Genomic DNA, 21,953 nt, shown 5'->3' with positions numbered 1-21,953 from the left:
TAAAATCTACCTATATTCTATATAGAATATATAGAATATAAAATCTACCTAGAATATAAAATTTTCTGCAGCACTCCAGACAGTTCGTAAAAAAGTGGTTTATTCCATCAAAAAAGATAATTCAAACATGTGTATAAAGCGGCATGTGCAGACGCGACGTTTCGATGACCTCACACCATCTTTTTCAAGAGTGACTTTGTGGAACAAATACAACTTTATATAGATGTCATACAAATTCATTCAAAAATAGATAGATAGATACTGTATTAACTGTGCAAAGCAGAAGCAGAGCCAGTGGTGGGCAGATACTATAAGACAGAGGCCGGTACCCCGCAGTTGGCTCTAAGGTTCAATGCATGCTGCAAGATGTATTTTCCCAGCCGCATGCCATGATGTAAAACTAGGACCATTTGTAAAAGTTTTAATCTGGGGCTAGAAGCATTGCGAACCCAGCCTTACTTTGTACTGTAGTGCATTTCTTTCCAGTCTTGCTACAGAAAAGTAGCATAAATTTACATTTTCTTAACCACCTTGACAATTAAGTGCTTTTTAGGCATCAAATGTTTGTAATAAGAAAAACATTCTTGAAGGGCATGGAAGTAGTAACATTATTACCAGGAAAAATCAAACATATTTTAGGGCTTTACAGTACCTGGAAAGTATTGAGATTATATATAATTAGTCAAGTTACCAACAAAAATGTTGTCCAGCTCACTGCAATAGGTGTTTTCTAGCCAAGGCTACTGAAGAAACTCTCTCTACCCTCAGAGTATAGTACTGTTTATGTAAGAAAATAAAGTCCTCCAGGCTAGTGATATGTTGTTTAATGTATGTATCATGGTGCATGCCAAATAATGTTTGAACCTATATGTGATAGTGTGTAACAACACACTAGGGCCCTGTGACAAACGACATACATAGATAGACATAAGTGTATAGGTTTATCAAAAAGGTAAATGTCAATATATTTGTAGAAAAAGATCAGCAATTACTCCAAACAGATAAAACTCAGATGTCATATATCATACGGTCATTAGAGATGAGCGAACCTTAAGCAAGCTTGGGTCCATCTGTACCTGAGTGTGCGGCATTTGATTACCAGTGGCTGCAGAAGTTGGATGCAGCCATAGGGAGTCCTGGAGAACATGGATACAGCCTATGGCATTATGGCTACTTCCAACTTCTTTAGCCACTGGTAACCAAATGCCACACGCTAGGGTTTGCTTATCTATAAATGATATTGTGCACGATATTAAAAGTAGAAGGAAATCACAGCTCCAAAAAAACGTGAAGGAGTTAAAATGTCCAAAAATCTTTATTCCAAAGCATATTAAACAACAGCCATGTTAAAAACAGCACGTCTACGCGTTTCGGGGACAAGCCCCATAATCATGACGTGCACGATATTGACCATTATTAATTTAGAGCAATTGCTGATCTTTACCTACACTTTTATTAAAATGAACTTATTTGTCAAAAGAGATAAATAAATTCAATTGATAAAATGTAACGCTGTATGTGATATGTATGCAAGGGCCCTGCAGTAAACTATTTTTTTACATACAGTAGGCTTTTTTAAGTTTTGATTTTGGGTAAAACTGCAAATGCGTAAAAAAAAGCATGATGTTCATATTCTTAATATTTTACAGATTTCTTACCATGTATTGAACTCTTCAAAGTGTTACTGTAATTTTTAAAAAGGCATTTGAAATGCCACACAGTGCAAAGGCCCCCACCGATTGCTAGATATAGACAAGAGAAGAATGCATCTGTGAACTTCTCTACTCAGCTTTACCCTCAAGCCAACTCATTCCTGGAGATGGGCTCCATACACATATAATGAATCCTATCTCCTGCAAAGAGTCGGAATAAGAAATAAGCCAGGGAGGGTAGCTCACAGCCACATGATTCTCCCAACTATAGCAATAAGACCCTAGCCAATGAGAACTTTTGACAAGCCTGTGTGACATGTCAGATATTTTCTTTATGACAGTAATGTTTCTGGTGTGGATGTCTGTACATGAGGGAAACCTTACCTGCAGCTCCTGGCAAACCAGCACTGCTTTAACCTCACCTGATATTAGCTTTTCACCAATGCTTCTCTTCTAGTATGCTATTTTCCTATCATATATAACTTCTTACTCATCCAAAGTCCAGTTAACTCAATAGGGACATTGGGCATACAAGTATGCCCAGGGTTGGCATGAGAGATATTATAGGGAGGGCTGTAGCCAATATTCCCTCTCTTCCCTTACCCTAAATAGCTCTGATCCAAAGGTGACAAGTACAACACACAACTGGAAAATAGCGAACCACAGAAAAGGGTGGGAACACCTCCAACTCCCTCTATGAAAAATAAGAAGACATTCTGACCACAATATTATACCTATGAGAATAAAGATGACCATGGGGAATTATAAGTGGAATGGTAGTAATAGAACATCCGAAGGTTAAATTCGTCTAGATTCCTATTGCGCACGGGGAGCTGAGGATGAAGGTATGTCTCTTACTTTCATCCTCATCATGGTCCCAGTGCAGTTGTTAACATAATTTTGTCTCTGGTAAGGCTGTTTGGAGCACTGCTTTACCCCTGGGTCAGCCAGGGGCAGGGCAGATTGCTGCTCTGGGGGTTACAGCATCGCCCCCAGTGCTTCTAGTGGCCTTACCGGAGACACGATTACATTAACAACTGCACGGCAACAGTGCTGAGGATGAAGATAAGAGACATACCTTCATCCTCAGCACCCTGTGCACAATAGGGAGCTATCTGAAAATCTCCAACCAGTACTGACAGTGTCACACTATGAAGAAGAATAGTCCAGCAATCCTCCTTCATATGCTTCATTGCTTGGTTTGTCTCCAGGTGAAAATTCTATGCAATGCCGACTGGCAACTTCAGAGCCCAAGGTATGGTGTATTTTTCTTAAACATACACAGGCTTGTAGTGGTTACAAGCTTGCTTTAACAGTGTCACACTATGTCTATGTATCTACGTTCCTGAAGGAATACCAGAGTGATGGCACAATGCAGAGCTGAAAGGAAAGATTCTGCTGGATTGTTATTTTATTAGTGGATCCAAGTGTCTATGAGCAGAGCCTCTTTAAATGGGTTAAACATTCTACATAAAATAAATGTCAGTAAAACCTACATGAATATACTAAGACTAAATTATAAAGGAATTAAACATATATACAGTACAGTTGTATTTTTCCAAGTGAATAACTCACTTGATCAATGCCGCTGACCTCAGCAGCGTACGCCACACTGATGCCCAGAAGCACAGGGGCTTGTTTAATCTGTGCATAAGAAAAGCAAAGTAGGACAGTGGAGATTATGAGAGGTTGAACAAATTAGCCTAATTTTTTCATACACATGCGATCTTGACCTTGATGATGTTAGGTTACATAAGCTTCTACAGCAAAGCAGCTAGCTAGGAGAAAAACAACAACATTACGTCTACAAGGTCATGAAGAAAATGGATATGCATGTTCTGTTCATGATACTTGAATATCGGCTGTATTTATTAATGTATATTACATTTTGAAATTGTCTGCTATTTATTTATGTATATTTAAGGAGACCTCTACTTTTAGGAATTGTCAAAGGACCAACCAACAAAAACAGATGTGTCTTTTAACCTGTTATTGTATAGAACAACTGAGAACAAGACAAATGTGGGTCTCTAGGGTACCCCATTATTTTGACCACAAAGAGCACCCAGTTTAACTACATTTGAACCAGCTGGTTGGGGCTGCCATAGGTAAACTGCATTTGTTTATCCTTGATCATACATATGAACATTCTTGTTACTTAAAGTGACTCTGTATCCACAATCCACAACCGCTTGTACAGTTGGATAGCTGCTTTTATTCCAAGATCTGTCCTGGAGTCCATTCAGCAGGTGATGCAGCTATTGTCCTAAAAAACAACTTTTAAACTCGCTGCCCTCTGTCAAATTGGTGTGACCTAGAGTACTCATGCCCTGGGCTTGCACTGCCTCTCTGTCTCACTTCTGTGCCCTCCTTATCATTAGGAATGCCCCAGGCAGGCTTTTCCCTATTCATCACCTGTCTGAACACTGCACAGGTGCTTTAACGATCCATTACATGTGCAGTGTTCAGACAGGTGATTAATAGGAGCAATCCTGTTTGGGGCATTCCTAATGATGAAGAGGATGGGGAGGGAGGGAGGGAGGGAGGAGGGATGGAGGGGTGTTGTAATCCTAGGGCATGGAAACACAGGGCTGCAAGTTTAAAAGTTGTTTTTAAGGACAATAATTGCATTACCTGTCAAACGAACCCCAGGACAAATCTTGGATTAAAAGCAGTCATCAAGAAGTACAAGCGGTTTAGGGGGGTCAGATTGTGGGTACAGAATCGCTTTAAAGGGAAGACAGGGAAGAAGACAGACGAAGCCTTCTGCTCCCTGACACTCACTTTTTGAAGCTCCACATCTCAAAAAAGCCTTCTGAGACATTTGGGGGGGGGGGGGGGGTGAAAAAGTTGTGGAAAAAAGCAGCTATCGGGGCATCAGGTGTTATTGTGTGGTGCCAGCTATCTCATCCCCGTGCGTATCTCAGAAGGAAGCGGTGGAGAGAAAATGTTTCAGTGCTGGAGGCTTTAGCTGTCTTCTGCTCACTGGACAACCCCTTTAACCCTTTCACGGCCTTAGGTCATTGATGCATCAATGCCCAGGTCATTTTTGGACATCATAATGATCCCATAAGCTGATGTTCCAATGTCTGCCCCCTCTCCCCTGTCCCCTGCCACTGTTACAATCTTTAGAGGGAGAGGGAGAATTCTCTGTCAGGAGCCCTAGTGCTGAGAGTTGCGGCGGGTCCCCGATTATCACTAATAGACAAGACCCGCCGCGGATGACACAGGCGCAGCTCCTGCACCTGTGTCATTCTGCAGTGTAAATTAACATCGCTGCATAACATAACATCAGGCATAGGCTGCAGCAACGTTAATTTACAGTGCAGCAGCGGGAGGAGGTTAAAATAAAAATTATTGCAAGATTATAACTGATAACTAGTCAAATTGGGAGGGAAAATAGATTCATCCTTATATGTACATATGTAGGAGCTATCAATAATGTAAACAAATGATCACCTTAACTTGGAATATGCAGAATGTTTGCATGCTTACTGTTCTTACACATATGCCATGTATTCCCTTTACTCCTGGTTTGTGATCCACCAAGCAAATGGCAAGTATGCTGGGAATATCCTAAAAATCTTTATGAACAGTGCTCTCCCCTGAGAGGTATTTGCATTTGGGAATCCTGGCTCAGCTGTAGAGCAGGCAGATAAAAGGGATATGGTTTCCTGGTTTCCAGATTAAGACCTGTTTTATGAAAAAAATGGTCTTAATGTACCATCGGCATACCTCTATGTGACAGACAAAGCATACTGAACTCAGGGGCACTACTGTACCTGCTAAGATACAATATTATTGGGGTTTTGTTGTAGTGGTATTTGTAATCGCACTTTTTTTCCAAAAATTTAAATCTGTGCCATACATTGACAATCACATGAGTTTATACCATGGACCACCTGTAGTATATACATATGAAGATTAGAAATGAGCGAACCTCGATCATGACTGGGTTTGTCGAACCTGGTGGCTGAAGAAGTTGGATGCAGCCCTAAGGCAGAATTACTTAGTGTGAACATACCCATAGATAGGAAATCATAACCCGACTGACAGTCTCTTCAAAATATTCTCTTGATTTTGTCTAAAAAAACTTGACAGTGTGAGCACCGCCTTGTATATTAATCAATGAGGAGCTGGGCATTAGTCATAACAGACTGTGGCACTTGAGCAGCTAAGCCTTGCCTCCTCGATCCTTTTTAAAGGTGCGTCCACACGTACAGGATCTGCATCAGATTTAATGGCGCAGATTTGAATCTGCAGCAGAGATGCACAGCAGATTTGATGGCCCAGAGTTACTTTGCATTGAATCTGCAACTTCAAATCTGCGCCATAAAATCTGCTGCAGATCCTGTACGTGTGAACGCACCCTATAAGTGTACCTGTCATTATAACTTCCAAATCTAAATCAACAGTAGATATGATATAAAGCAAGTTTGCAATTTACATTCTTTTTTTTTAATCATGCTTCAAAACAAAGCTATACTTACCAGAAATCCTGGTCCAGTCTCCTGAAGGCAGATTTTTTGTCTTTATTCTTTAGTGTCATGGCTCAATGCATCCATCAATCAAATGATTGCCTTCACTGTGAGCACAGATGTCCAGGACTTCCTGCGTTTGGTCTCTTTTTTTCAACCAGCACAAAACTAAAAAGCTGCCTTCAGGAGACTGGATCTGGATTTCAAGAATGAATTTTTTTAAAATAAAATTGTATTAAAGTTTAAATTTTTTACAAGCAACAGATAAACAAAAGCCGATTGAACCATGGGCCCACAAACATAGTAACCGAACAATAGGATACAGTACAGTGCAGATATTCCAGAATAAAGCATGAGATTGGCATTGTGTTAACAAGTACCATGTATTGCATGGTAATTTATATACCACCATTCCCACTTTAGGTACGTCCTCTGATGTTCTGCAGTACGTAACCAGTTTAGAGCAACGTTATCTTAGATTTACTGTATAATTCATAACCCCCCACAAGGAGTGGTCAGTCTATAGGTGTAAAGAGTAGTTTCTAATAGCAATAATTACAGTATACCTGATTCATGCTGTGGAAGCATCACACGCTTTTGATATTACCACAAACATAACTTGAGGTTTTCCTAAGTGCTGTAAATGTCACATTGTAACTCATGCCTTAAGAATAATAAACTATTAAGAAGAATAAACATGACTGAAAGCATGACAGCAGCATAATATGCGGGAAGCATTGTAAATAATGGTGTCCTCTAGTGGGGAAGAAGGCCATTAGAAAGGAGGACGGTTAGAACAGTAAGATAAATGCCTATGAGGTCATGTATTCATTTATCTATAGGTGTTTGAAGTAAATGTCCTTTAGTTTTCAGTGAAACGACAAATAGAAGGGGGCCAGAAAATCATTTACAGGGGTACTCTGGGCAAAGGTAAAAAAACTGAGAGGGCAGGATACTTACCCATCCCGATGCCCTACAGCGCCACTGCTTACTGTCATCCTCTGGTCTCCTGGCTCTCCCGGGTTCCTGTGTCACCGCCACCACAGAAACTACCCGCTTAGCCAGTAAGTGACTGCAAAGGTGTCCCGCCTTAGTCACTTACTGGCTCAGTGGTCATTTCTGAGCGGGTCCATTACAGTGAGAAGTGGTGTTATACTGCAGGGGCAACAGGATAGGTATGTTCTCACCACCCCCTGCCCTCCCTTGTATTTGACCTTTGCCTGGAGTTCCCCTTTAAGGCTCTTTTCAAACTGTATTTTACAGTGTCCAGTTATACATTGCAGGACTCCTTGGCATATACCCATGACGGTGGCATTAGTTGCTTTTTTGGCATCTATCACATATAGGTTCCTATTAAAAAAAAAAACATACACTGCCTTAATACACAAATGGCCTTACAGACACTTTTAAAGTGGCACTATCAGCAGGTTGGGGCCAGTGAACCTGCTGATATAAGCCAGCCGCTATTTACCTCAGGATTCCATGACTGTCCTCCTCATACCAGTGCGGTCTGGTATAGTGGTGTTTTCGACTAATTACTGCTATGCTAATTAGCATGCTCAGAGCATTTGGGACATTCCCCATGCTCCCGGAGCACCCGTTCAGGCCGCCTAGCCTGCCCCCTCCTGGCCCGCCTACTATGCATATTCATATATGCATAGCTAGGCCGCTTGTTACGGGCTGCTTTATGCACATGCCCGTAACAAGGGCCTTTGCTATGCATATATGAATATGCATTAGTGGGCGGCCTGGGAGGGGGCAGGCTAGGTGGCCCGAGCGGCTGCTCCGGGAGCATGGGGAACGCCCCAAACGCTCTGAGCACGCTAATTAGCATATCAGTAATTAGCCAAAAACACTGGTGTACCAGACCACACCAGTATAAGGAGGAGTGCCAGGGAATCCTGAGGTAAATAGCGGCTGGCTCATATCAGCAGGCTCACTGGCCCAAACCTGCTGATAGTGCCCCTTTAAGCTGTTATCCACAGACACCTAATAGGGCTGAGTATGCCACTTACTCATATGCAGGCTCTTAAGTTCACCTACATTATAGAAGCACAGATGTGGTTTCTGACTGACAAACAAAAACTGGGCAAAGAGGTGAGAAGGTGGAGACTATATATACCCTCAGGAGAACATGCCAAAAGACTCTGGAGCCTGTGGGCTGAGCTTATAAATACATGTGGAAAGGCACATGTATGCCACTAGATGGAGCCCAATCCTCCAGGAGGCCAGCTCAGAGTAAGAAAAACTACCAGAGGACAAGCAGGCTGAGAGAAAGCGAGAATATCACAGAGCAGTGTGACCCAGAGCAGGTGGGGAGGACACGGTTGTGTGCCATTACATCTGCTTGTGGCATTGTTCAGCACAAAGCAGCATGCTGTAAACACGCTTCATTCTTCCCTACGTGTCCCAATAAAGATATATACAGTATGTATGCATCTACAGAGGGAGTGCAAAAAGTTCTGCAATGAATTTGCCACATACCCCTGGAGATGTCCAATTTATTATGACACATATGAAATAAAAAAAAAAACTCAACCTATCCAGATGGATTTTCCATTCTTATTTTCTGGATCAAAAGATTAAATATGTGTATTGTTTTGTACACCTGGTCATTTTTCCCATACTATCCTTTATCTTAAAAACCTTCATCAATATATGAGAGAAATATAATAGACTTTCAGATAATAACTCGTGATTTGGGGTGGGAGCTGAATTTCATGTCTTGTCTTTTTCACAAAAAAACAAGTTTAGTTAAAGTAGCAGTAGCTGCAGTAAAGAGGGTATGAGAGCGAGGTGGGTCTCATCAACACAGAATTACAAACAGCTGCACAGGAAAACCAAGGATAAACTGACAAAGTAATATCGGAACTTTGGGTGGAGTCACTTTGCAAATTTACTGCTTTAGGGTACAAACCCACACACCGTATACACAGCAGATACGCAACAAATACGCAGCAAATACGCAGCAGATTTGTTGGTACAGATTTGATGCTGTGTTCAGTTATTTAGATATAATCTGCTGCGTTTTTGCTGCGTATTTGCTGCGTGTTTGCTGCGTATTTGCTGCGTATCGCAGCAGTAAATACGCTGCTTATACGGTGTGTGGGTTTATACCCTAAGGGTATAAACCCACACACCGTATAAGCAGCGTATTTACTGCTGCGATACGCAGCAAACACACAGCAAATACGCAGCAAATACGCAGCAGATTAGGTCTAAATAGCTGAACACAGCATCAAATCTGTACCAACAAATCTGCTGCGTATTTGCTGCGTATTTGTTGCGTGTCTGCAGTGTATACGGTGTGTGGGTTTGTACCCTTATAAACATTTGTATCAACCAAATTTCTAAAGATCACAATATGAGCTATGTGACTGAGTAAGATGATGTCTACACAACAATGTGTATTAAATGCATGTACTGTAATGACCACACCCTTGTAAGAAATTAATGCAAGATTTGGACACCGGTGCTACTGCTGTGCAAATAAACTTTCACTGTACCTGCAAAGTTCTTAAAGAGTCACTGTCGTATTTTTTTTTTTTGCAGAAATCAATAGTCCAGGCGATTTTAAGAAACTTTGTAATTGGGTTTATTAGCCAAATCTGCCATTATCTGCATGTAAAAAGCCTTTTCCCAGGTCCCCCCCTCCTTCCTCTTTTTCATCCACTCTGAAAAATCTGAAAATTGTGACTTGTTGCAGGAGACGTCCCCTGTCTGCTCTAGGGAGAGGGGAGGGGGGAGGAGGAAGGAGGGAGTTAGCCGGCAGCAGAAAGCAGATAACAGAGGATTACAGGCACGGAGCTGGGTGACAGCTGTAATCTGAGCTCAGACAGGTCACTGGTGATGGTCAGAACAGATAACGGGTGAGGGATTTGTAGATTAACTCTTTGTTGTCCTGTTTTGGTCTTTTCTTTAGCTCTCTCCATAGGAGAACAATGAAGACAGGGGGGAGAGCTTCAAACTGCTTTTTCATGATAAAAATGCATTTTTCGGATAATAAACCCAATTACAAAGTTTCTTAAAATCGCCTGGACTATTGATTTCTGCAAAAAAAATTTTCACGACAGTGACACTTTAATGTATATTAACCTTAAAATACAATCCTGCATATAAATGCATTGCATACCTCATTTTGTAAACATGTTACAGCCTTATTGCACACACAGCTGCATTCTCAACTCTGATAATTGTAAATAGAAAGTGGGGCACTTTTTCCTACATTCACTTCCAATAAAATGCTTTAGGGTACAAACACACACACCGTATACCCAGCGTATTTACTGCTGCGATACGCAGCAAATATGCAGCAGATACGTAGCAGATACGCAGCAGATTAGATCTAAATAACTGAACACAGCATCAAATCTGCTGCGTATCTGCTGCGTATTTGCTGCGTATCTGCTGCATATACGGTGTGTGTGTTTGTACCCTAAGATAAAGATAGGTAGAAGATCATACGAGCCAGAATACAAATCACATACAGCAAGTTATGTGCAGGCAGTGAACCAGGAATAGTGGGATTTCAGCTCTGAAGAATTGTGAATGAAGCTTAGACCATAACGCAGGCTGTACCTGAGGATCAGTACAAGATAAATAATGCAATACAAGATAAATAATAGATAGAATGTGTGTGTGTGTGTGTGCGCGCAAGATGAACATACCCTTTAGGAGAAATATAATGTATATTTAAGACTTTGCAAGTTTATTTGCACAGCACTAACATCAGGGACCAAATCTTGCACTAAAATCTTTGTAATTTACAAAGTTGTTTAAGGGTAGCTTCACACGGGCGGGCTCGCTGCGAGATTCTCGCTGCGAGCCCGGCAGGTCCTGTCAGTTTCCATAAACTACATACTTGCTGCGGACCGCAGCGAGTATGTAATTGTACCGCGCTTAACCCCTTCTACTCCCGCCGGCTCCCCCGCTGTAAGCAGCATACATTACCTGTCCTTGCTGCACGGGTCCAGCGTCCTGCTCTCCCGCCCGGCCAATCAGTGGCTGCGGCTGGGCAACACACTAATTGGCCGGACGGGAGAGCAGGACGCCGGACCCGAGCAGCAAGGACAGGTAATGTATGCTGCTTACAGCGGGGGAGCCGGCCGGGAGTAGAAGGAGTTAAGCGCGGAACAATTACATACTCGCTGCGGTCCGCAGCAAGTATGTAGTTTATGGGAACTGCCAGGACCTGCCGGGCTCGCAGCGAGAATCTCGCTGCGAGCCCGCCCGTGTGAAGCTACCCTAAGGGTAGCTTCACACGTACCGGATCCACAGCGGATTTCACGCTGCGAGATTGCAGCGAAATCCGCTGCGGATCCTGGTAATATGAAGGTCTATGGGGTTACATATCGGGGGCCGGGGGCAGCCCTGGAGCATACATTACCTGCTCCAGGCTCCTGCTTGCTTCAGGGCCTCCCAGCCTCTCCTGGCGGTCAGCCAATCAGTGCGCCGCAGCGCCGAAGCAAGCAGGAGCCTGCAGCATGTAATGTATGCTCCAGGGCTGCCTCCGGCCCGGAGCATACATTACCTGCTCGGCGCCGCGGCTGTGTTTGAGGCTCCCGGCTCCCCTTGCTCCTTATCAGTGCACGGCAGCACTGATTGGCTGATGAGGAGCGAGGGGAGCCTGGAGCTACACACAGCTGCGGCGCCGAGCAGGTAATGTATGCTCCAGGCCGGGGCTGCGGAGCTTAAAGGGGCAGGGTCACATATGTGCAGTGAAATGAAAATTCTGCTGCGGATATGTTACCCCATAGACCTTCACACTACATGGATTTGCAGCGGATTTCGCTGCAAATTCGCAGCGTAAGACCCGCTGCGGATCCGGTACGTGTGAAGGCACCCTAAAGGGGTACTTTGTAGGTAAAAAATTGTATTTAAGGGTACCTTCACATGTACCGCATTCGCAGAGGATTTCACGCTGCGAGTTAGCAGCGAAATCAGCTTCGAATCCATGTAGTGTGAAGGTCTATGGGGTTACATATCTGCAGCGGAATTTTCATTTGACTGCAGATATGTAACCTGGCCCCTTTAACCCCCCCCGCCGCCCGCAGCCCCCGGCCCGGAGCATACATTACCTGCTCAGCGCCGCGGCTCCCGTTGGTCCCTATAAGCCAAGTAGTGCACGACATGCTCTGGGCCGGGAGCTGCGGGCAGCAGGGGGTTAAAGGGGCCGTGTTACATATCCGCAGTGGAATAAAAATTCCGCTGCGGATATGTAACCCCATAGACCTTCACAGTACATAGATTTGCAGAGGATTTCGCTGCAAACGCGAATCAGGTACATGGGACGCTACCCTAAAGGAAATCAATCACCATGTTTTGGTGTTTTAACCTACAAATGGTGCCAAATAATGCTCAGTTCAATCTGTCCTTACATATATCTCAAGTTTCACACTGGCAGGTAGCTAAACCCCACAAACATACATTTATTTTATCCTGCGCTGTATGTTAATTTCCTGTGAACAGACAGCCCCTCAGTGATACTGCAGGTCCTGCATGATTTCCCACCAGCCATGACTAGTTCAGATGAAAAGCCCACCCCATGTTTAGTTATCAGGTAATTAGCATATAATGTGGGAAAGAATAAAAGTATGTTTTCAGGGGTTAGCTGCCTGGGATATATGTAAGGATAGATTGAACTGAGCGTATAATATTTTTTTCTCCAGAGTACCCCTTTAACATTGGGCAGCATGGTGGTTCAGTGTTTACTATTGTAAGGCTATGTACACACAATGTAATTTTTTATTAAAGAACGGACGCTAATTGCAGTGTCCGTTCTTTACTTATTTTACTGCAAAGAGAGGGCGACACAGCGGGCGGCATTGTATTGACTTCAATGCAATGCCGTCCGCTCTTTAGAACGGGCGTTAAAATAATGTACATGCCGATTATTTCTGCTAAATATTCGCTGTTCACACAATGTAATGTGTGGTTAATTGATTTGCGGTGACCGCAAGTCAATTGTAAAAAAAAGAACATTCCTGCAGCTGATACCTCAGTATTGGCTGCAGGAACCTGCTGAATGCAGCCCAGAGACGGGCAGTTTAACAGCTACTGTTGCAGTTAAACGTAAAGTGAATATAGCCTATACTGCACTGGGGTTCTTGGTTTTAATTTAACCAGGAAAGATATGACATTTGTATGTTCTCCCCATGTTTGTATGACAGCGTACATAGGGTGTCCATGGAGCAGAAAACGTCCTATGTCTTTTGCTCCCTGGTGCTTGCTTCTGCTCTTCCCACTTCTTGGAAGTATACCTTCTGAGACAAGAAAGGGCAGGTCTAAGTTCCAATCATCGAGTGTGGGCATTAGCTGCATAATATCTTTGCATGAGATAATCGCTGAACACCATGATGTGACTTATACCAACTCACTCTCGTATTGGGGAGACGTGGAAAGATCAGAAGTTAGCGCCAGGGAGCAAAAGACATGAGATGTTTCTGCTCCCTGGATAATAACCTACGTTATTATTGCCCTTTAAAAATCAGACCTAGTGCAAATGTCTGACATAGGAAAATGTGACCGTTAACCCAATGGGCTTCTACACTGAAGACTTTCACAATTTCAGCAAATAGTTTTTTGTATTTTTTTTTATTTCAACATTACTTTATCAAGTAATGCATTTATGTATTAGCATAATTGGGGAGAATTTATCATTTTCAACCCACTTTTGTAGATCAAGCTTTTTCCCTTATGCCAATATCAAATTTGCCATATTGTCTTAACATGTATGAGGAATATGGAGAATTTTTCAATTTACATTTTTTCCTTATTGATTTCTATACCACCTATTGAATGAAGTGAGATTGCACAAAAATTTAGCAAATCTTTTAAAAAGGCGTATTTAGAGATGAGTGAACTTACGGTAAGTTTGGCTGAACCTGATCACTTGGAATCCCATTCCTGGAAAAGATCAATGCATCCCTACGGCTGCCTGGAAAACATGGATACAGCCATAAGTCTCCTGGGAGTAGATCCTAGGTTCTACCAAGGGCAACATCAGCATGGAGTTTGTACATTCTCCTGTGGATGTGTGGGTTTTCTTCCATTCTCCAAAACATACAGTAGTGACTGTCATCCTATAAAATTGCCCCCAGTTGGAACAGTGACTGTTGGCTCTAGTCTTAGATGCACTTTAAGGGCCAGTTCACACAGAGCAAGAACGGCGGAATGCCGCCAGCCTCAGGGTCAAAATGACAGTCTATGGGAGGCGCGCGCACTGCTTCTCTCGGCGCTGAAGAATGAACATGTTCATTCTTCAGCACGGACAGACCCTGGGCGATGCGGCGCAGGTGCCTCCCATAGAGTGTCATTATGACACGGAGGCTGGCGGCATTCCAAGGCGGACAATTCTGCTGCGGAATTCCGCTGTTCTTGCCTGTGAACAGGCCCTAGAGGGTAACTCATCTAACCTGCTGATAGCCCGCTATAGCGCCCTGGACCCTGAGGAGGAAGGTAAGACACATACCTTCGTCCTTAGCATCTTAGGAGCTATAAGGGGCTATCAGCAGGTTAGATTTGTCTAACCTGCTGACAGTTCCCCTTTAACAAACATATTCTCTCTTGTGTACTTTGTGATTATTATTTGCTAAAGGAGTTTTTTTAGGGAAAAATTTTTAAGAAAAAAAGTGCAGTGGTAAGAGCCATAAACTAGTAAGAGTCATTACTCAACCACATCCCCCTGCTGCTTGGGTTTCCTCATAGGTTTTTGTTTACTGTGCTGTAGTGACAATGCGCCTATATACCCTGAGCTGTCCTCCGCTATACACCATTGGCACCAGTATTGGACTGCTGTGGGTATCAGAGCACATCATCACTGCCGTACAGTAAACAAGGGTGGCAGTGCTGGGATAGTGGGGGCTTCATCAAATTATTTTTATAGCATTTCCCCCTTTGGACTTATTAAAGTAGGACAGTGTCTATCGAGATGCTTGTGTAAATAACCAACATCACTAGCGGATCTCCCCAGTGGACATTATTTTGGGTTTAATCAACAGTCTAGTGCTATAAATTGCTGTCACTGACGGTTGCGGAGCTATACACTTCCTGTCAGTCATGTACAATTCTCTAGCTACTTGTTAAAAAATAGGTCACTTATAAACTATAATAGCACAGTGTGACAACGGCTGGATAAGCGTCATTCCTCCACTGATAAAGGCGACACAGGCTGTGTGCTCTGAACTGCATCACTGCTCTACATACAAATTACACAGATCAGAAATGGCTTTAAATAGCATAAGTACATGTGGTGCTCCAGCCGGATGTTTACATAGCCCAGTGAATGCTCCGAGCTGTGAGGACAGAGCTGCTCTGGAGCTTGTTCACACCTATACACTATTACTGTCGATTCTCACTCCATATAACCTGAGGATAGGGAAGATGCTGTTTTTGCAAGAAAGCTGCTACGTTTTTCTATTCCTGGATAATCCCTTTAAAGGATTATTGACTGATAATTATTAGATCAACAAGGGTTGAACTGCAGGAACCCCTATGATAATGAGAGCAGAGGTTCCTTGACCTTTAAATTAAAGAAGTAGAAGTGCACTTTCTCGACCAATACTCTATTTACTGGTGGAGATAGCCGAGTGCAGTACTCACAGTGGTCCATAGCAAGTAAATGGAAAAGGAGTTGAGCATGCACTGCAATACCATTCACTCAATATGTAGTGTTCAGACAAGTGATGAATAGGGGAAATCCTACCAGGGGCATTCCTAATGATAAAGAGGGCGAGAAGGAAGGACAGAGAGGAAGTGGAAGCCTAGGGCACAGAAACTGTAAGCCACGCCAATTTGACACAGGGCTGCAAGTTTAAAAGTTGTTTTTTAGGACAATAACTGCATCACCTGCCGAACGGACCCCAGGACAGATCTTGGATTAAAAGCAGCTATCCAAAGGTAGAAGCGGTTTGGAGGGGTCAGAGGGAAACTGTCAGCAAGAAAAGGTGGCCCAAGCTGCTTCCATGGCTACGTACATAATCATTTTATAAATTGTAATTAAAGCAAATATACCACTAGGTGTAGGGAAAAATGTTATATCACCTAGTCGGAGCTGGCACGTAGATTCCAGCAGTTATTTTTCAAACTGCCACCCGGTTCCCATCATCTGCGCTGGTTTCTCCATCTGCAATAAGGCCTGCTTGGTGCACTGGAGGCTGGCACAGTGCCCTAAGGTCACTGGGCCCACTTTTATGACACTTTAGATCTGCAATAAAAGTTGTTGGTTTTTTTAGGTGATTGCAGCCTTAAAAAAAATGTATGGATAGTCTGACTGCTTACATAGCTATGTGGCCACGTAAGCAGCTTGGGAGATCTCTTCTAGCTGACTATTGCTGAGGCAATAGTGATGCTCTGTAAGCAATAACATAGATTGGATGCCTCAGTCATATACATATCATTATGGACAGCCCAAGACCAGGGAGACATAAGAAAACTGTGTGTGTCACACTGTATGTGTTCGCATAGTTGTTTTTCTTTTTTTTAGGAAAAACTCCACTGCAGCTTTTGTTGCAGTTTTATTTAGCCAAAGCCAAGTTGGTATTCCAAGGAATGGGAAACATAAAAAAAAGGTACTTATTGCTGCCGAGATTAAAAAAAAAAAAAAAAAAAGATGTCATGAAAAACAGCACAAAAATGCAGTGTGTGCATAATACGCGGATATCTTCTGTATGAGCCAGCTATCTACAATCCTGACATATGTACACGTATAGAGTGCAGATGTTTTGATGCCTTTTTGCATTACCATACAAGCCCTTTGGTAACATCTAATTTACAGCATAGTGACATGTATCAGAATGTAGTTATTATCAGTGATACATATGTATTACACAACCCTTCCTGTCAGGTGTTGTTTATGATTTGTTATATATAAGTATGTGTTGTGTGCAGTTGTGTGTCTATATATCTGTAAGTACTATGAACAGTTGTATACATACAGCTACTGTATTTAGTAGTTGTACACATGCAACTCTTCTATGTATGTAGTTGCTGGATAAATATATGTGCTGGATACATATATATATATAGTGGTGTATGTGTCTGTATATATATGTGTGTGTGTGTGTTTGTGTTGTATGTATTCTTACGTATATTTGCTCTGTATATGTACATGCTATGTATGTGGTATCTGTACATCAGTATATGTGCTGCGTATGTAGTAGTTGCACATATGTACGTGGTATATATTGTTATAATGTATATATGTATGTGCTGTGCATGTAGTAGCTACACACATGTAGGTGTTGTGTATGCATTGTTGTACTGTATATGTAATATGTGCTGTATGTAAAAGTTATGTTTACGCAGTAGCTGTATGTATGTATGTATGTGCTGTATTAGTAGCAGCACACAGAGGGGTTGTGTATATGCAGTTTCTGTATAAACACTAGAGATGAGCAAACCTCTAGCATTCTTGAGTCCATCCAAACTTTCGGCATTTGATTAGCGGTGGCTGCTGAAGTTGGATAAAGCCCTAAGGGTGGTATTACACGAAGCGATTTTTTTCAATTAACGATTAACGATAAACGATCTCCAACGATCGCAATAGCGGTTGCCTAATAATCGTTCGTTTTACTACACGGAAAGATTATCGGTTATATTGGAGCAACAAAATTCAAGAACACTCCCCTTTCAATTTGCGAATGAACAGGGAACGGCTAACGACATCTTATTCAAACGAACGATGTGCGAACGATGTGTAAAAGACAAACGATAAAAATAGATTCAAAACCTATTAAACGACCAACGACCAATCGTTCGTCGTTTAATCGTTGTCTACTATTACACTTAAAGATAATCGTTCAAATACGACCGATTGAACGATTATTCGAACGATAATCGCTTCGTGTAATACCACCCTAAGGCTATGTGGAAAACATGGATATAATCATTGGCTGTATCCATGTTTTCCAGACAACCTTAGAGCTTTATCCAAGTTCAGCAGCCACCGCTAATCAAATGCTGAACGTTCGGGTTCGGATCGACTCGAACCTGAACCCAGTTCGCTCATCTCTAATAAACACACATACATACACATGTTGAGAATGGTTAAACTCTGTATATGTATGTGCTGTATGTGGTAGAAGCTTACATGTAGGCATTGTGTATATATGGTTGTTGTGTGTGTGTGTGTGTATATATATATATATATATATATATATATATATATATATATAATTTATATATATATTTATATGTGTATTGTGTATGGTTCGTTGCACTGTAAATAAGTACGTGTTAAGTATGTAGTAGTAGCAGTAGACATGTCTGTGTTGTGTTTTTTATGTAGTAGTAGCAGCACACATGTAAGCTTTGTGTATATTCAGTTGCTGTGTGTATATGTGTGTTTGTGTATTCCGTATGGCTGCATTGTATATATGTACATGTTGTGTATGGTTGCATTGTGTATATATGTATGTGTTGTGTATGTAGTGGTAGCACATGTGTTGTGTATATGCAGTTCCTGTATGTATATGTGTGTTGTGTATGGCTGCACTGTATACATGTACGTGTTGTGTATGGCTGCACTGTATACATGTAAATGTTGTGTATGGTTTCACTGTATATATATGTGTGTTGTGTACATATATGTGTATGTTGTGTAAGGCTGCACTGTATACATGTAAGTGTTGTGTATATACAGTGTCTCTGTATGTGTGTTGTGTATGTAGTAGTCGCAGCACACATGTAAGTGTTGTGTATATGCAGTCGCTCTGTATATACATGTGTGTGTTGTGCATGGTTGCACTTTATATATATATATGTGTGTGTGTGTGTGTGTTGTGAACATATATGTGTATGTTGTGTATGTAAGTGTTGTGTATATACGGTGTCTCTGTGTGTTGTGTATGGTTGCATTGTGTATGTGTGTGTTGTGTATGTAGTAGTAGCAGCACACATGTAAGTGTTGTGTATATGCAGTTGCTCTGTAGATACATGTGTGTGTTGTGCATGGTTGCACTGTATATATGTGTGTGTGTGTTGTGTTTGTATATGTGTATGTTGTGTATGGCTGCACTGTATATATGTGTGTGTTGTGTTTGTATGTGTATGGCTGCACTGTATACATGTACATGTTGTGTATGGTTGCACTGTATATGTGTTGTGTTTGTATATGTGTATGTTGTGTATGTAAGTGTTGTGTATATACGGTGTCTCTGTGTGTTGTGTATGGTTGCATTGTGTATGTGTGTGTTGTGTATGTAGTAGTAGCAGCACACATGTAAGTGTTGTGTATATGCAGTTGCTCTGTAGATACATGTGTGTGTGTTGTGCATGGCTGCACTGTATACATATGTGTGTGTTGTGTATGGCTGCACTGTATATATGTGTGTGTTGTGTTTGTATATGTGTATGGCTGCACTGTATATATGTGTGTGTGTGTGTTGTGTTTGTATATGTGTATGTTGTGTATGGCTGCACTGTATATATGTGTGTGTGTGTTGTGTTTGTATATGTGTATGTTGTGTATGGCTGCACTGTATATATGTGTGTGTTGTGTTTGTATATGTGTATGGCTGCACTGTATATATGTGTGTGTTGTGTTTGTATATGTGTATGGCTGCACTGTATATATGTGTGTGTGTGTGTTGTGTTTGTATACGTGTATGTTGTGTATGGTTGCACTGTATATATGTGTGTGTTGTGTTTGTATATGTGTATGGTTGCACTGTATATATGTGTGTGTTGTGTTTGTATATGTGTATGGCTGCACTGTATACATGTACGTGTTGTGTAGGCAGTTGTACACACTGCTGTGCAGCTATGAGGCGGCGGTGCGGTGCCGGGAGCCGGTGTTGCGGTGCACCCGTGTATGCGGGCAGCACACAGGACGGCACCTTACATGCGGCTCTGGAGTGTGAGGCTCAGACTCAGCAGCAGCAGCGGCGGCACTTCCGGGATCAGCAGCGCTCCCAGGGGCTGCGGAGGGAGGGGCCGCCTGCACAGAACAGCAAATGCTATTCAGCCCGAGCAGTTTCAAGCCGCCCTTGCTGGGGAATTACTGTAGTCTGTAGCTACGGCTCTTACCACCAGCGCTGGAGCTCGGCGTGCAGGAGGGGAGGGGGAAGCTACGGGGAAACCAAGCCAAGTGGGAAGCTTTAAAGTTACTGTGCTGCAGACTGCACGCTGAGGAGACGTGCCTGCCACTGAGGCACCTCACACCTCATGCCTCCTGTGCTCGGGGGGGGGCACACACCTCATAGGGGGCAGACGGACGGGAGACAGGAGCTGCTCTGCTGCTGCAGTACTGTGCCCGGTTATACAGCTCATGTCCGGAGCCTTATAATCAATGCTACCTGGAAAAGTATACAAATGAGCTCTAGGGCACATATAGTCCCCTACTGCCCCCTATAGGTAGCTTCTCTGTAACCTGGGAGAGAGCCCTGACCACAACAGGGTATACACAACAGCCCAGCTGTATACGAGTTCTTGCTCCTTACTATTAAATAATAGGGGCCTGCTTAGCAAAAGGCCCCCACACAGATTAAGGCCATGTTCACACTACATAAGTTCCGTAGTAACCACGGCCGTTGTATCAACGGCCGTGATTACTATGGAACTTACGTAGTAGTGCCTTGTAAGGAATCCCAGCCGGAGTGTATACATATAGTATACGCTCTGGCCAAGAAGCTGACATGTAAGTACACCCGCTCCATTGTGTGCAGGCGGGAATTCGGACGTGGGCGCACAGGATGCGCCCGCATCAGAACTCAGCGGCAGTAAAGTCATGGAACGGCGGTGTCATACAATGTGGGAACATGGCCTAATGAAGCATCGCCTGAATAGCCTAACTTCGGTTGCAGTAGCCTGGTGATTTTAGCTACCTGGCCTTTATACTCAGCAGTTACCCCAGGAGTCAGGCAGCAGTTTAACCCTTCTCTCCACTGTGAACACATTGAAGGTTTATGGCCACCTTAAAGGGGTATTCATAGAATGATGGTTGACCTCAGGGAGATCAACCAAAACACTATGGAGACACCATCACGTGTTTCTTAACACCAGTGACCTAGCCAGACCTACTACTGGGAAGAAAAACCAAGTCAAGGGGGTCTCCAGTAAAGGATACCACCTTCCAACGAGCCACAGTCAAACATGACAGGACTACCCATGAAATACCCATGCAAGGTATCTATTCTCAGACAGCTGTTTCGGAGTGTTTGCCCCTCATCAGTATGGAGCCGGATTCTGGCCAGTGGGAGAAAAGCCTGGAGACCCCCTTTGGCTTGGTTGTTCCTACCTGGTAGAAGGCCTGGCTAGTTCACTGACAACACGTGATGGTGTCTCCGCAGTATTTTTGCATATAGGGAATTGCTCTGCCAGCAGTGAGACCCACCCTAATAGATGACTTTTAACATGACATGGTACAGAAGATTTCTGTAGGCACACACACCCCAGGCACAACCCGCTTGCTAGTCATTTATCTATGTGCCTGGCCGCAGTGCAGTTGAGAGCTGCCAAGTTCCAGTGGCACTAATTCACATATCTGCATCCTACTTCTACTTCCCAGGAAGCATTCTAGCATGTCATGTGATATGTAGGAAACTAAATGGGAAGGGACAGCAGTAGGTAAATACAGGTTTCTTTGGTGCGCCCTGCTCCACTCAGTGAGTTTCCAGTCCAGTGTCCAGGAGAACAAGTTTGCCCAGCCTAGCAGCCAGAGCTGTGCAGTGCCCACCCAGACAGCAGAACTGGGTGCCGAGCAGCCAGGCAGCAGCAGTGTAGAACCAGCAGCACCAGGTTTACTGTGGTAGGTCCTGAACTGTCTGGTTCATTGAAAGGGAACCAATCAGCGATTTGGTTCTCTGCAGCACTGTATAAAGCCCCT

General features: G+C 43.0%; 1 protein-coding gene across 1 annotated transcript in view; it reads right to left on the bottom strand.

Annotated features, from left to right (window-relative positions):
- ATG10 (autophagy related 10) overlaps positions 1 to 16,262 on the bottom strand; it is a 150,409-nt gene extending 134,147 nt beyond the window's left edge. Inside the window, exons 1-2 of the mRNA XM_069962870.1 lie at positions 16,172 to 16,262; positions 13,997 to 14,066 (exon numbers count right to left, since the gene is read on the bottom strand). Coding sequence (XP_069818971.1) covers positions 13,997 to 14,033 — 37 coding nt within the window. The 5' untranslated portion in view covers positions 14,034 to 14,066; positions 16,172 to 16,262. The remainder of the gene's footprint in view (positions 1 to 13,996; positions 14,067 to 16,171) is intronic.
- Positions 16,263 to 21,953: the final 5,691 nt, after the last annotated feature.

Source organism: Dendropsophus ebraccatus, chromosome 3, assembly GCF_027789765.1.
Source record: "Dendropsophus ebraccatus isolate aDenEbr1 chromosome 3, aDenEbr1.pat, whole genome shotgun sequence".
In the NCBI taxonomy this organism is placed as follows: Eukaryota; Metazoa; Chordata; class Amphibia; order Anura; family Hylidae; genus Dendropsophus; species Dendropsophus ebraccatus.
This window is presented reverse-complemented; position numbering and strand designations above follow the sequence as displayed.